This window comes from Elephantulus edwardii, unplaced genomic scaffold (genome assembly GCF_000299155.1).
Source record: "Elephantulus edwardii isolate Elephantulus edwardi_28Jun2011 unplaced genomic scaffold, EleEdw1.0 scaffold00092, whole genome shotgun sequence".
NCBI classification, from domain to species: domain Eukaryota; kingdom Metazoa; phylum Chordata; class Mammalia; order Macroscelidea; family Macroscelididae; genus Elephantulus; species Elephantulus edwardii.
In genome coordinates this window covers 9338248-9355562 of record NW_006399842.1, presented here as the reverse complement: position 1 = coordinate 9355562, position 17315 = coordinate 9338248, and the positions used below count along the sequence as shown (strand labels likewise).

The window sequence follows — 17315 nt, the reverse complement described above, 5'->3', positions numbered from 1 at the left end:
CCAAAATCTCTGTAAATGTTTATGAAAATAAATAAAATATAATTATAGAGAAAAAAAATTCCAGGAAAAAAAAAGACATGCATTGCAAAGGGAATAAGGAGAGAAGGAAGGAGGAAGGCATGTGATGGAAAAATGAAAACCCAATTTTTCTGTAAACTTTCACTAAAATCACAATTAAAAAATGTAATAACTGAAATTAGAAATTCAAGGAAGAATTCAATAGCAGATTTGAAGTGTCAAAAGGAAGAACTGGAGAATGGAAAAATAAACAATACAAATCATTGAGTCTGAAAAACAAAAAGGGAAGAAAACAATAAAAACTGAGTAAACTGTAGGAAAACCATGTGACACCATCAAGAAAACCAATATCTACATTACGGGTATTCCAGAAGATGCAAAGAGAAAAATACAGAAGAAATATTTAAAGAAATTGTATCAGAAAATGTTTCTCTTTGATGAAAGACCTACAAAACCAAGAAGTGAACAAAACTCTCAAGTACAACAAACCAGTGGTGGTTAATAGAACAGTATAATGAACAAATATAGTTTCTAGAACTATTGTAATAATCTGGGAGCTTTGGTGGCCTATTGGTAAGAAGTTGAACAATGATCCCAAAGGCAAAGGTTTGAATCTATCAGCTGTTCCATGGGAGAAGGATGATCAATCTCCTTCCGTGTGATTATTCACCCCTTGAAAACTCGACAGAGGGTCAGCTCTGAGTCAGTTCCAACTTGATGGCACACAACAACAACGAAGTCATGATGGTAACAAGAGAGGAGCAAGTTATCCCACACAAGGGATCTGCAATAAGAGTAAGTGTAGACTTGGAAACTTAGGATGGCAGAAAGTAGAAGAATGATACAATTAAAGTACTTAAAGGAAAGAGCTGTCAAATAAGAATTCTATACACATCAGAGCATTCTTTCAAGAATGAGAGTGGATATAAAACAATTACATATAAAATTTCAGAGTTCATAAAAGAATACCTGCACTATAATCAAAGCTAAAAGTAGTTCTTCAGATAGGATTGAAAGAGTTTTAGACAATAACTAGAATAGGTATGTAGAAAAGAAAAATCATCAATAAGGATACTTAGTAGACTAATATGTTATTATTATGTGTTGTTGAGTCGCTTGCAACTCATAGTGACACTATGTACAAGAGCCCTAAATCCTGCTCTATCCTGTGCCAACCTCACTATCTCTGACACACCTACTCCCATTATTCCAATCACTGAGTCAATCCATTTCATCAAGGGTCTTCCTCTCCTGCACTGATCCCTCCACTCTCCCAAACATGTGCCTCTCCAAGGACTGGTTCCTTCTTGCAACATGGCCAAAGTATGTCAGAAGAAGCTTCAGAATCCTTGACTCCAAGGAGCAGCCCGGCTTCACCCTCTCCAGGGAAAACATGTTTATTCTCTTAGCAGTCCATGGTATATTCAACAATCTTCTCCAGCACCACAGCTTAAAGGTATCAATTTTCTTTCTATCATCCCTAATCACTGTCTAGCTCTCTGATACACAGCACGCAACTGCAAAGACTAGATACTGGATCAGGTGCACCTTAGTCTCCAGCCTGACATCATTGCTCTTCAGTACTTTGGAGAGGTCCGTGACAGCTGCCTTTCTGAATGCAATTCATCTCTTGATTTCCTGGCTGCTGTTACCAAGAGTGTTGACTGTGGAGCCAAACAAACTAAACCTGTTAACTATCTCAATCTCTTCACCATCCATACTGATGCTGCCAATTGGCCCAGCGGTGAGAATTTTTGTTTTCTTGATGTTGAGCTTCAATCCATATTGGAGGCTGAAGTCCTTGACCTTCTGCAGCAAGCGCTTCAGGTCCTCCTCAGTTTCAGCAAGCAGGGTAGTGTCATCTGCATAACACAGGTTGTCTTACCCGGATTTAAAAATTATCCCAAGAATAAGTTTGAGACATTGAAAACACATAGCTAACATATGGAATGGAAAATAAGGAAATTTTACCCCTACAATAAGGAGCAAGACAAGGGTGTTTGCTCTCACTGCTGCTATTTAATAAGATTGAAAGTTCAGCCAAAGCAATTAGGTAAGAAAAGAAATAAAAGTTACTCGAGCATAAAAGAAAAAAAAACCACCACAAAACACCAACAACCCAACAATCTTGATTCACAAATGAATTTGACAACATTGCAGGATACAAGTCCGACACACACAGACTCACTCTCTCTTTCTTTCTCTATCGTTTGGTTATATACATCAGTAATACAAAAATCTGAAAATGAAATTAAGAGAACAATTCCATCTACAGCAGCATCTAAAAGAATAAAATAGCCCAATCCCAGAGGCATGCAGTTTGAATCCACCAGATGCCCTGCTGGAGAAGGAGGGGCGATCTCCTCCTGTACCAATTGGATCTGATTTGATGGTACACACACAAAAAAATAATTTAAAAAAAAATAAGATGGCCCAGAATAAATGTAATCAGAAGGTACAAGATCTGTATTCTGATAACTAAAATATTGCTTAAGTAATTTTAAAAGACCTAATTAAATAAAAGGGGAAAAAAATCACACTAGGAAAACAAAAACTGACTTGTAGCTGATCCTCCAATGGGTTCTCAGAGGCTGTAAATTGCATAGGAGAATACTCATCTTTCTCCCACAGAAAGTCTAATGGGTTCAAACTGCTTGACTTTGGATTGGCAAATTCTTACCAGCTAGGATTCCAGAGGTCTTTAAATAAATGAAAACCCACCTTATTTTCATGGATTCAAAGGCTTAATTTTAGTAAGATGGCAATACTATGTGAACCTATCTCAGAACCAACACAATCCCTAACATTATTCCAACAATATTTTTCACAGAAATGAAAAAGCTAACCCTCAAACTTATTTGAAACTGCAAGTGGCCTCAAACAGTTAAAATAATCTTGAAAAAGAAAAAAAAATTAGGGACTCACATTTTCTGATTTAAAGGAGTACTATAAAGCTATACTAATTAAAACAGTATGGTATAGCTATAATGAGAGACATGTAGTCCAGTGAGATAGAATGAAATTCCAGAAATAAACATACATATCTATGGCCAATCAACTGTCAACATGGGTGTCAAGTCCATCCAATGAAGAAATATTAATAATAATAATGATGATAATAATAATAATTAATAAAATTATTGAAGAAATCATTTTGCAACAATAAAATCTCGATATTTAAAGGAATTAATATGAACCTGTATCTCACACCATACATGAAAATAAGCTCAAAATAGATTAACAGCTTAAATGAAAGAACTATAAACTTTTAGAACAAAATAAAGGGATATGATCTTGGGACCAAGGTTTCAATGATGGATTTTTAGATAAGACACCAGACACATGAGCAAACAAGGAAGAAGGAGAAGTACATAGATCGATTAGATTTTATTAAAATGAAAAACTTCCGTGTAAGACTAACAGAGGCAAAATATTATCTTGAGCACAACCCACCTAAATTTAGAGACCATCTCAAGAAAAGATTTGATGCCTTTAACGCTAATGATCACCTGGGAAGTGAAGAAAGGGGATACCTACCTTCTGCTTTGTTGTCATCCACCAGTGGACAGGCTGTCCGCAGGGTCACTGTGCTGAGCTCTGAGTGCCGCCCTCGTGTATCCACAGCATACAAAGTAAACCTGAAGCACAAATGAAAACAGAGCACCAAACTGTAACTTCAAAGAAGACACCAGAAGCTAAAAGGAGGAACTAAAAAAGCAAGACAGTAGTAGATGCTGAACAAACACATGGATGCTTAAGCTGAAGGAGAAATAATCAAGAATGAGGGTGTGAGAAGGAATCATTATTTGGCATTTATGAACACTGATTACCTGATGGAAATTTATACTTAATCTCTTAATTAAGTTACCACTAAGCAAGTATAAAAAGAATTAGTATAGTCCTTAATTTCTCAGTGAAGAAATTGGCATTTAGGTTATATATTTTTCCCATGATCTCAAAAGCACTTAGGGACAGAACACAGGTTTAAGGTGAGATATTCTGGCTCCGAAGCCTGAGAAGAAAATCTTGATGGCTGAATATAGGAATTATATATATCCATTCACTCACTGATTAAAAAACAAAACAAAACATCCAAATACCTGGGGGAGGTTTTTAGTGGCTCACTGATTTCAAGAAAATACTTACTGAACACTAATTATGTGCCAGGAACTATATTAGGTACTATGATTTTAAAGATGAAGGAAGGATGGAGGGTTAGAAAAGGAGAGGAAGACCCCAGTGAGATGGACTGACACACTGACTTCAGCAATGGGCTCTAGCATGTCAGAGATGATGAGGATGGCACAGTTAGGGCGGGGTTCAGGTGGGCTATTGATGAGGCCCCTTTGAGCCGTACTCAACGTGACTGCACCGACCAACAACAACAACCCAAACAACTAGTGAAAAAAGAAGTCCCTTTCAATTCCTAAGAGGGCTACAGACCACAGGGTGGGTGGGACACTGGCCCCAGACTCTGCCTCGCAAGCCCCAACTGTCATCTAAAAATTCTTCAGTTGGGGACATTGAAATAAAGAAACTTGTCTTTGTAAAATACAAGTCCTAGATCTCCAAAAGAAATACAAATGGCCCGAAAGGATTAGAAAACAAGATTTTAAAGATGAACAAGAAAGTAAAGAACTCAAATGATCTGAAGCCAATCAAAAAGTAAACAGCAATAAAAAAATAATAGTAAGTATGATAGAAAGTATAACAGGACAAGGTGAAAACAAGTAATCCATGAGCCTAGGAGTCTACTTCATACAAGGTGGTCCACAAAAAGGAAAATTTAAGCTGAGGCCTTAATGATAGGGAAAAATAGGCTTATGGTAGGGAGATCTGAGGTGAAGAGTATTAAAAGCAGAGATATATGGATGCACAAAGAACCTGGTGAAAAGAGGACCCAGACTTTTGGAGACACAGATGACAGGTACAGCTGAAGCAAAGTCAGAATAGAAGGGGGTCAAGAAACTTGTACAGCACGATGGAGAGACTTGGTATTATTCTATGTACAGGGCATGTATCCACTTTTTTGTGTGATACAATTTTTTGAGGATCTAAAAAAAAATTTCTACTAGCTTATTTATAAAATTAAAATACATTATTTTCAAGAACAAATTCTTTCAATTTCCCTCACCCCTCACCCATCAAACTGTGATAAATCCCCCCAATTGCACATCCTCATCCCTCTGCTTCCAACCTCTCCCACCCCTCTTGGATCCTTATACTCATTCTACAATAATGAATTTATGCAATGTTTATCCTTGTGGGACTGAGTTAGTTCACTCAGCATATTGCTCTCCAGTCCCTCCCAGGTTAGGTAATAATTTACAAAAGCATTACTCTTGCATGCTGCATAGTACTCCATTATATGAATGTACCATAATTTCTCAATTCATTAATTTGTGGTTGGTTATTTTGGTTGTTTCAATGTTCTTGCGATGGTGAACAATGCTGCTATGAACACTGATGTACAAATCTCAGTTTGTGCTTCAGTTCTCGTTTTCTCAGGGTATATTCCAATTAGTGGAATAGCTGGATCATATGGTATTTCTATGTTCAGCTTTTTGAGGAACTGTCCAAACTGCCTTCCAGAAGAGTTGTACTATTTTACAATCCCACCACATCCTCTCCAACATTTATTACTTGCTGCTCTGTTAAACTTGGCCACTGTTAGTGGAGTGAGATGGGACTTCACTGTGGTTTTGATTTGCATCTCTTTTATTGCCAGTGATTTGGAGCATTGAAATTCATTGTCATACAGGCAGAAAGAGATGTAGTGTGTATGGTATTGTTTTTGTTAGGGGCCAATGAACATGACTCAGAGGAACCCTACGAACAACAGATCAGAATCCCGTCCTATCCTGTGCCATCCTCATCATCTCTGACATACTTGAGTCCGTTGCAGCAATCACGGGATCAATTTCTCTTATTGAGGGTCTTTCTGTCTTTCATCAGCATGATGTCCCTCTCCAAGGAATATCCTCTCCTAACAACAAGCCAGAAGTATGAGAGATGAAGATTCATTTTCTTGATCTCCATTCTGGCTGCACTTTCCCCAAGACTTGTCTGCATGTTCTCTTGGTGATCCATGGGACATTTAGAACTTTTCTGCAACACTGTTCAAAGGCATCAATTCTCTGTCCTCCTTATTTGTGACCAGCTCTCAGATGCACAACAAGTGATTAAAAAGACCATAGCCTGCATGAGGCACACTTTAGTCTTCAAATTGATATCACTATTCCTCAGTAATTTGGAGAGGTCCCTGACAGCTGGCTTTCCCAATGAAATACACCTCCTGATCTGCCAACTCCTAGTACCAAGGGATTGTGGATCCAAGTAAGAAAAGAAAAGAAAAAATTGACAAATTAAATCTTTTCTCCATCTATCATGATGTTGCCTATTAATCCAGGAGTGATAACTTTGGTTTCCTTGATGTTGAGATGCAATCTATATTGAAGGTTGTAGTCTTTGACCTTCTGCAACAAGTCCTCCTCACTTTCAGCAAACCAGGCTGTTTCATCTGCGTGACACAGGTTGTTGATGAGTCTTTCTCTGATCCTGATGGTACATGCTTTATATAGTACAACTTCTCGAATGACTTGCTCTGCATTCAGTTTGAACAGGTATGTAAAAAGGATCCAACCCTGACACATACGTTTCTTAAGTTTAAACCATACAGTGTTCCTTTGCTGTTTGGACAACAACTTCTGGGTTTAGGTATAGATTTCCTAAGAGTTTAATTAACTTTTCTGGGATTCTCATTGTTAAAACAAGACCTGGTGGAGACAAGTCAGGCTATAAAATACGTTGTAGGGCAGCTTCTACACTCTAGCCTGACTCAGGGTACTCTGACTCTTCTTCTCCACAGATCTTCAGGGTCTGTGGTTTTAAACAATGTCTCAGACATTGGCAAGGATCACTGGTGATATAGTAGTAAAGGGTTCAGCTGCTAAATACAAGGAGTAGAGTTTGACCCCACTACTCTCTCCAAGGGAAAAATACATGGTGGTTGGCATTAGCTGCCATCAAGTAAGTGCTGAGCTGTATAAACCCTGCAAACAAAAGAGCAAAACATTGCCTGCTCTTGTGCCATCTTCACACAGTTTCTTAGGTTTGATCCCATTGTTGGAGCCACTGTGTCATCCTATCTCACTGACAGTCTTCCTCTTTTTTGTTTGCTCTTTATCAAGTATGATGGCCTTTTCCATGGCTTGTCCCCTCCTGATAACATGTTCAAAATATGTAGGATGAAGTCTCATCATCCTTGCTTCCATGGCACATTTTATCCAAAATTCTCCCAAGACAGGTTGGTTTGCTCATTTGGCTATCCAGTATTCTTGTCAACTCCATAATTCAAAGGCATCAATTCTTAACTTTATTTTATTTCATCATTAACTAGCATTTGCATGCATATGAGGCAGCTGAAATGAATGTGGCTTAGGCCCCTTAATTCTCAAAGTGTAATTGTCACACTTGCTTTACACTTTTGTTGCAGATGTGCTCAATGCAAGACATCATTTGACTTATAGACTACTCTTGCAAGGAATTGTATTGTAAATCCAAATAAAATGTGGCAGTATCCTTCAATAAAGATTATAGGTCATAATGTACACTGCATTGAACAGATTAGGGAGAGAACTGATTGAAAGGGATATATTATTAGATGTTATTTTAATGACAAGAGTCCAGAGTAAGACTTGCATAGTAAAGTGGACTTGGCACTGGGGGCGGGGGAGATTGTATAACAATGAAAATTTTTTTTTTCTTCAAAAAGAAAAGCAAACTGGGGCGGAGGGGTGGAAAGGGGGGAAAATGTGTAACAATGAATGAATGGAAATCCAAAGTCTCTATAAACTTCCATTAAAATCTCAATTAAAAAAAATAACTTTTAAAAAGTAGTGCTTTGAAGAAGCTCTACCTTGTTGTCCTATTCTGTCACTATGAATCAGAGTTGACTTGCTGGCAACTGGGTTAAGGTGTTGGAAGAAAGGAATTTAAAGAAATTCTTTTCAACTTGTTGGCAGTGGGTTCAAGTGTAGGAAGAAAAGATTATCAAGAAGACTTAACTTTTGTAAGACAGAAATGGTTTCACTGGAAGAAGAGGTTGTCTGAGTGTCTTTGCTTGGTCACCTGCGCTTAAGTAGAAGATCCTGGGGTCCCAAGGGACTATCTTCTTTCAAAATGTATTCACCATGTTAAAAATTGGTATGTTGTTGCTGTGTACTGTAGAATCGGGACTGAAGCCTAGCTGACCCTCTGGTGGGTTGTCAGAGGCAGTTAACCGCACAGGAGGAGACTGCCCATCCTTCTCCCTAGAGCAGCCAGTGGCCTCTAACCATGTGACTTCAGGATTGCAGTGCAGCTTCTTGCCACTAGGCCACAGCTTGTTTTCGTGTTATAAACTACTATGACTGTCAAACTGCATTAAGGTGAGATTTTATTTATTTGAGCCAATAATATGCATTGCAGACTGCAACCAGTGTCACAGGACAAAGTATGTATATAAAATTGAATGGAATATTAATTTGCTTTGTAAACTTTCATCTGAATTAAAGCAAAATGCTGTTGTTGGGTGGCTTCGAGTAGTCTACAACTCATAGTGACCCTATGAAGAGCAGATCTGAACCTTGTCCTACCTGAGCCAACCTCACAATTTCTGATACGCTTGAACCCATTACTCTAGCCACTGTATCATGTCCATCTTGTTTGCTGGAAGTCTTCCTCTCTCTAATCCTCCAACTCTTCCAGTATAATGTCTTTTTCCAATGACTGGCCCCTCTTGAAAACATGCCTAAAGTATGTGAGATCAAATTTCACCATCCTTTCCACTAAGAAGTACCCTGGTTGCATTTTCTCCAAGATAAACTTGTTTGTTCTTTTGACAGTCCATGGAATGTTCAGTATCCTTCTCCAACATAGCAACTCAAAGGCACCAATTCTTCTTTTGTCATCCTTATTCATTGTCCAACTTTCATATGCATAGCAAGTAATTGAAAGACGATAGTTTGGATCAGACATGCCTTCGTCTCTGAACTGGCATCCTTGTTCTTTAGCTCTTGGTGAGGTTCTTGACAGCAGATTCTTCTAATGCAAAACACCTTTTAGTTTCTTGACTGTTGTTACCCTGGATGTCGCCTGTGGACCTACGTAAAATGAATCACTGACAACTCTAAACTTTTTTTTCCATCTATTATGATGTTGCCTATTGGTCGATGATGAGAATTTTAATTTTCTTGATGTTGAAATGAATTTCATATTGAAGGGTACATTTTTTTATTTTCTGCAGCAAGTACTTCAAGTTCTTTTCACCTTTCAACAGGTAAGGTTGTGTTTATCTGCATAATCCTCCAATCCTGATGCCACATTGTTATTCATATAGTTCAGCTTCTTGAATGATTTGTTCAGCTACAGATTAAACATAATAATACAAAGTAAAAAATAAATGAGTTGTACATCCAAGTTAGCATGATAAGACATTAGTGGGGCCCTGAAAGTGCAGTGGTTCAGTGCTGGGCCGCTAATCAAAAGGTTAGCACTTTGGATCCACTAGCTGTTTCAGAGGAGAAAGACGTGGAATTCTGCCTCCATAAAGACTTACAGCTTTGGAAACCCTGTTGGGCAGTGTTATTCCATTCACAGCATCTCTAGGAGCAGAAATTGACTCAATGAATCATGACAAGTTAAACCTACTAAGTACTGAGCTAAATAATTTTACCTGCATAATCATAGCTGATTGTCCAAACTCTCCTAAGAGATTGGTGGCTACTCTGTTTTATACCTGAAACTCAGCAAGCAGAAGCAACTTGCCCAGAATCACACAGTAATTACTGGGAATAGAACTTTAAGTCTGTGTTTGTCAGATTCTAAAGCTCACACATGCAACCACTGTCCGTCACTGACTACGGTTTAAAGGGCTATGGATATTAACACTATATAAATATAATTCCACAAGTTACATGGGGATTTTTTCTGAGAGAGTGGTGTGGTGAATAATGTACTAGGTTGCTAGCCAGAAGGTGGAAGTTCGAGTTCACAGTCATTTTGTGAGAGGAAAATGAGTTATCTCCTCCTGTAAAAGTTAACAACCTTGGAAGTCCAGTGGAGAATTGCTATGAGTTGGGTTTGCCTCAAGTTAATGTTTTGTGTGTTTCTGTGTGTATGCGTTTTTATATTTATTTAGCCCAATCTACACTACAGCACTAAGCCACTTATTGAAGAGGATAAAAACTACAGCCTCTAGTATGGATCATATCTCAATATCAAGAAAACAAAAATTCTCACAACTGGGCTGATAATCAACAATGGGGGGGGGTTAAAAGATTGACTTTATCAAGGATTTTATTCTACTTGAATCCACAATGAACATCTGTGGATCCAGCAGTCAAAAAATAAAATTTTTTTAAAAAATCAAATGATGTATAGTGCATGGGAAAATCTACTGTCAAGGACCTTATTAAAGTATTCATCGTGGACAGACGTGGATTCGACTGCCCTGTCACTTAGTGGTGTAATGCATTTCACACTATGCCACCAGCGTTTTCAGAGGCTGTAAATCACATGAGAGGAAATGGCTCATCTTTCTCCTATGGAGCAGCTGATGGATTCAAACTGCTTTGCTTTTACACAAGTCCAGCTAGATCTTTTTTTTTTTAAAAAAGAGCATCAAAGGGTAAAGAGTTATAATACTTTTAAAACTCTGCCTTTGCACTGGTACTTATATTTTTTTATTATGCTTTTGTTATACATTTCCTCCACCAAGGGAATTTGGGGTTACTTCTCTGCTTAAGCCAAGGAGCATGAATAAGAATATACGAAGGATAAAGTAAGAAATACCAGTTCTACTTATAAAACTGAAGTATAATCTTTATTCTTTTCCAACTGATGGCTGGGCATTCTTTGAGAAAGCACTTTCTTCTCAGAACTTCAGGCTTCTCACCTATAAAGTAGAGTAAAATTACCCATGTCCCAGAAGGTGAGAATCAAGATTCGATGATATAATGATCATATTAGGCCTGGATCAATGTGTGTTTCCTGAAATGTATAGCTTTGACTTTTGTTATTATAGAAACCAAACATATCAGTGGAGGCCTCAGGATGAAGAGCCCTCAGGCCACCCTGCCAAGGAGTAAAGAGAGGGGAGGATGTCAACCCCACAGGCCTGGGTCAAAAGTCACAAGGCCATGCGCTTTCTGCCTGTCTCAGCTGTAATTGTAGAAGTGTTCCAGAGACACATCTGAAAGCTGTTAGTGGGAGCAGGCAGGCTCTAGAGGGGTTCTTTGTGAGGGGGGGGAAATTGGCAGTTTCTGATCTAGAGAAAGAAGGGAAAGAGAAACAGACAGAGAAGGAAGAATAAAAGATGGCATGTTGTTGTTACACGCCTTTGAGTTGACTGTGACTCACAGTGACCCTATGAACAATAGCTCTGAACTCTGCCCTTCCCTGAATCAATCTCACTGTCTCTGACATACCTAACCCCTTATGTCAGTGACTGTGTCAATCAACCTCATTAAGGGTCTTCCTCTCCTGAGCTGTCCCGCCACCTTTCCAAGGATGACGTTCTTTAAGGACTGGCCATTCCTGGCCCATGCCTGTTTCTCAGGGGTCAGGAATGGTGTATTAGCTATCCTCTGCTCAATTTGGCAATCTCCCCTTTGGGGCCAAAAAATTCTATAGTTTGAACCATAACTCCTGAGCTATCACAGAATATGATATCTTTATTTTACAGATGGGGAAAATGAAAGGTTGAGAGACTTGGACTCACAGCCATATAGATCAGGCACTACCTATCGCCTCTTGTAACTGACATATTTTCAATTCCTTCCATAGCACCTCACCGGCAGCTTCATTGTGAAATATGGGCAGTTTAGGAACCTGAGACTCCAGGACTTAACCACTGTTTTCCCTTATTCTTTGTTTTTCTCACCTTGTTACAAAGGAAAGGAGAATGCATCTAAAAAAAAGTCAACATATATGAAAATATAGGGTGGAGGGACAGCGCAGGAGGGGAAGGCCCTCTATGAGGTGGATTAACTCAGTGACTGGGGTAATCAGGATGGGTGTGTCAGAGACAATGAGATTGGCACAGGACAGAGCAGAGTTTAGAGCTGTTGTACATAGGGTCGCTATGAGTCACAAGCGACTCGACAGCACATAACAACAACATATGAAAATATGAGTTTTGAATTCCAGCTTTCCTACAGATCGGCAGTGATATCTTATAGACTAAAGTGTGATGAGTGTGATGGTCTTAGTGTATTGAGAAGTTTAAGTGAAAAATTATGTGGGAAAGTGACTTGGAACTGGCTACTCAAGCGCAAAGAAATTTTTCACAGTTTCCTTATCATCCTCAGGACTAAGTTCAAACTCCATTCCACAAAGTTCCCAATCTAGTTCCTCGTTCACTAGTACTCTATCATTGAGTGCCATATTAGTTTCCACCACAGATTCCCTACACATCCTACTCTGTTTCACAGTAGAACTACCTCATCATGATCCTGGAACATGTAACTCACATCTGCTGAGCCCCAACTCTGAGATACCTTTCCACTGTTCTACCTTGTCTTTGAAGAATCAACTCAAAGTTTACATCCTCTGGGGAGCCTGTTTTGACTTCTCTGAAAAGTTGCTTAAGTATAATTTCTTCCTGTACAATGTTCCACAGCTAAATCAATGCCCATCCCCTTATTTTGCACCTGTCCATTTATTAATATTTTCAAGGTAGAAATACTGCTCTGCTTGTGATTATATCCCAAGCATATACATCTGGTACTAAGACATTCAGCAAATATTTGCTGGAATAAACGAATGAATGACTCTATCATTTATGACCTAGGACTCTTCTTTTTTGGAATTCAGTTTCTCCAACTGTAAAAGGAACAAAAGGCCACAAGACAGATTAACCATTACAAATGATGGCCAAGACTGGCTTTGGAATTGGACAATATAACTTCAAAATCTGGTTCTACCATTTACTGACTGTGTGAGGTTGCTTCATTTTACCTTCCTGTAAAAAGGAATAAAAATATCAAGCTCCTTTAGACAGGATCAATTTTCTGAACAAAATGATACGCTATATGGAAAGTACTTAGTACGCTGTCTTGCATATGCTAAACTTTCAATAAACTAGAGATTTGTTCATGATTCTTAATATTTTTGTACTTGTGTGCTACCCAAGATTCTGCCTTCACCCCCACCTGGAGTAAACTGTGGAAGGAGAGATCAGAGGCGGGTAGAAGGAAAGGAAATTGTTGTTGGTCCCACCCAAGACCCCCAGACCCCCTCACAGCAGGGGTGAGAGAATGAAACTGAGAAGGTAATTGGCGGTGAGAGCTCCTCAGGAATCTGACAGGGGGTAAGAGCAGGGACAGAGCCCCAGAGGCCCAAGTCAGCCCCGGTCCCTGAGAGTATGGTAGAATGCGTTTGAAGTCTCCAGGCCAACGCCTGCTCTTCCCCAGCCACCGCGTGATTTAGGCTTTTCGAGGAGGCAAAAGTCTCTTTGCTGATTTGAAGGGAAACAGATGTTTCCAGGCCAGAGGCCTTGGTCTTGTAAAAAGCTCCTTCCCCACACACAGCTTTGGCAAACAACTTCCTATTAGTTCATCTCCTCCCCACCACCAATCACTCTCCTCCCTGCCATTTCCAGCACAAAGTGACCATCAGGGGTGGTGGGAAGAGAGGTTTTATTTAGCTTCAGTTTTGCATCTGAGTGGCTGCCTGGCTCAAATGTAACTCACTGTCATTGAGCTGGAACCACAGCAGACCCTCCAATGGGCTTCTGAGGCCTTAAATCCCAGGGAAGGAGATTACCGGCCAGGGAAGTATATAATACAGGCTTTGGTTTAGCAGCAGAATGTCCTACAGACAGGGCCATCAGAGCTCTGCATTGCAGGAACTGAATCAAGATCACCTCGGAGAAATAAGTTGGGCTTGACATTCTAATTGATACTGTTATTGTATGCCATCAAGTTGGAACCAACCCATATCTCCAGTGGGTTTTAAGAGGCAGTTAATTTAATTGCACAGGAGGAGATTGCCTGTTCTTCTCCCTCGGAGCAGCTGGTCAATTCTAACCTCATGCCTTCAAGATTGAAGTGCAACTTCTTACCACTAGGCCACCAGAGCTCCCCTAATCGGTGTTATGAATTCCTCTTTTTTCTCCATTGGAATCTAGTGCAAACAGCGAGGGCTTGTATATCAGACTGCTCAGGGTTTGCACGCAGACTCCACCAGGTACTAGGTAAATAGAGACTGAAGTACTGAGCTTCTGTGTCTTTATCTGTGAAATAGGGGTAAAGTTTTCATCTTGTGTGGTGAAAAGAATTGCATTTTCTCTGCTGGAGTCTCTGGATGGCATGAATGGTTAGATGTCAAGCTGTTGTTACTGTTGTTAGGTGCCAGTAAGTCAACTATGTCTCACAGCAACTTTATGAGCAATGTGGACCCTGCTCTATCCTGTGACATCCTCATCATCCTTGCTATACTTGGGCCCATTGTTATCATCACTGTGTTGATCTACATTGGCGAAGGCCTTCTCCTCCTTCACTGACCCTCCACCTTTCCCAGAAAGTTATCTTTTTCCAAAGACTGGCCCTTCCCAATAATATACCCAAGATATGTGAGATGAAGTCTCACCACCCTTGCTTTGAAGGAGCACCCTAGATGCACGTTCTCCAAGACATATTTGTTATTTGCACAGTCCATGGGATAGTTAGTAATTTTCTCCAGTGCTACAACTCAAAGACACCAGTTCTTCTATGTAATCTTTATTCATTTTCCAACTTTCAGATGCATAGCAAGTAATTGAAAAGTTACTTGATTTGGATTAGGTACACCTTAGTCTTAAAACTGACACTGTTGCATGTCAGTCTTTGGAGAGGTCCCTGACAGCAGATTTTTCCAGTGCAACTAGTCTTTTTTTTTTCTTTTTCTTTTCTTTATTACTAATTTTAATGAAAATTTATAGAGACTTTGGATTTCCATTCATTCATTTCTTTGCATTTTTCTCCCTGCCCACTTGAAAGCTGGTTGTAAAGTGGGCATTTTTTAAAAAATTTTGTTAACAACCAGTGTAAGCTGATTGCCTAATAAGTAACATATGATCAAGAGCCAATGGTAATAAAGAAGTTCAAGCTGCACTGAGGGCATTGGCAGAAATAAGGTCCCAGAAATCAAAAGAATACCAACTGTCATGATTCAACATAAAGAACTGCCAGAAGTTGAACCTAGGTTTAGAAACGGCCATGGCATCAGGGTTATCATTGCTGATGTCAGATGGGTCCTGGCTAAAAGAAAATTCCAGAAAAATGTATATTTGACTATAAAATGCATTTGACCATGTTGAGATATTCCTAGTTAGCTCTGCTAAGTTTACAGTTGTCGGTGTTGATTGCCTTTGTTTTGAGCACAATTCATAGCTACCCTATGAATAAAAGGCCTGAAGACTTTCTAAAACTATATATATTTATCAAAGTTCATACAGCTTCCGGAAACGTTTTGTTTAGGAAGTGGACACCACTCCTGTTTCCAACTAAGTTTACTAGCAGACCAGTTATAGAAGTTCTGAATCAATGTTGGCACAAAATTACTTGATCGGCTATAGGACTTCATGAATTCCATTTCCTACCTGCTCTAAGCAACTCATCTTTTAATCTTCTGACTGCTGGTATCAAGATTGTGGATTGTGTAGGGTCCCACACTTTGATGGGAAAAGGGGTGGAGGAGGATAAAGGAATTGGGAAAGATCTGGTGGGAAACTGGAAAGACAGGGTGGTGGGCATGTTCAATGATGATTCATTTTATAAAACATAACAAGAATGACTATATGAAACACAATGTGAATGAAGGATGATATTAAACACAATATATATCAACTTTGTAAGCAAACCAATACCAAATAAAAATTAAAAGAAGAGTGTAGATTGTGGATCCAAGAAAGATGCAATTGTTGACATTTTCTATCTCTTCTCCATCTATCTTGATGTTACCTATTGAACCAATGGTAAGGATTTTTGTTTTCTTGATGTTGAAATACAATCCATTTTGAAGTCTTTGAGCTTCTGCAGGTAGCGTTTCCAATCCTGTTCACTTTCAGCAAGCAAGGTTGTATCATCTAGATTATACTAGTTGTTAATGAATCTCTCCCTGATCCTGATGCCACATTTTTCTTCATATAAGTCCAACTTGAATAATTTGCTCAGCATACAGATTGAATACATAGGGAGAAAGGACACAGTACCAGACTGCTAACTGAAAACTAACTGAAACAGTTTTACTGTACATACTTGAAGTCACCCTAAGTGAAGATTGTTTCCATAGCAACCAACAACACATCCAGATGTTCGTTTTCTTGTGAACAAAACTGAGTACTAAACCCTTCCTTTGTCCTACCTATGATTCCATAACAGTCTAGACCCAGATTCATTGTCATTGAACTGGAACTGGCTCACAGCGGACCCTTCAGTGGGTTTTACAAGGCTATAAATCACATGGAAGGAGACTGCCCATCTTTCTCCCACAAAACTTCTGGGAGATTCGAACCAGCGGAGAGGCACCACCTGTGGGTTAAAGCACAACTCTCTACAGGAGAGGTCACCAAAGCTCCTTGGACTCAGAGTAAGTGTAAAATAATGGAAAGGTAGACTGCCAGACACACTGGCTCTTCAAATCCTCGTGGTCTTAATTAAGCTCTATCTGAGCCTTCATAAGTCATAGAAATATAAAGACAATTCCCATTTTCTTTTCACGCTCAGAGTGAAACAGAATATTTGGGTAACTACAGTAGATTCTGGAGTCCTCCTACCTGGTTCAAAGGTTGGTTCTATAATCCATTTTCTATACATCCTTTGAAAAATTAAACCTTCTGTTCTTCTTCAGTGTCTTGCCTGAAGGTATGGAAGTTATTTTATACCTCAAAGGGAGGTTAAGAAAAGGAAAATGCTGAAACAATGCCTGGCACATTCTAAGTGCTAAGTAAGCTTAGCCACTCTTTGATACATCCGTGTGTACACTTTAGGGATTAATCTCATCTATGGCAGTTATCTCTTCAGTCCTTTGGAGAGGTCCCTAACAGCAGACTTTTCCATAACTGCCATGTTGTTGTTTGTTGTTTAATGCCATCGAGTCGTAGACGACTCATAGTGATCCTATGAACGAACAGCCTGAACACTGTTCGTACATAGAGTTTCCAGAGGCAAGCTATTTTGGAAGTGGATGCCGCTCCTGCTTCCAGGCTTGATTTAGTCGGGAAGCTCCAGCCAACACTGTCCACCATGGGTGCCCATTAGCACGATTGGCACATC

General features: G+C 39.4%; 1 protein-coding gene across 3 annotated transcripts in view; it reads right to left on the bottom strand.

The window, feature by feature from the left end:
* ASTN2 (astrotactin 2) overlaps positions 1-17315 on the bottom strand; it is an 895904-nt gene that overhangs the window by 23889 nt on the left and 854700 nt on the right. For all 3 annotated transcript variants that reach the window (XM_006890703.1, XM_006890704.1, XM_006890705.1), the window contains one exon: positions 3556-3656. In XM_006890703.1, coding sequence (XP_006890765.1) covers positions 3556-3656 — 101 coding nt within the window. The remainder of the gene's footprint in view (positions 1-3555; positions 3657-17315) is intronic.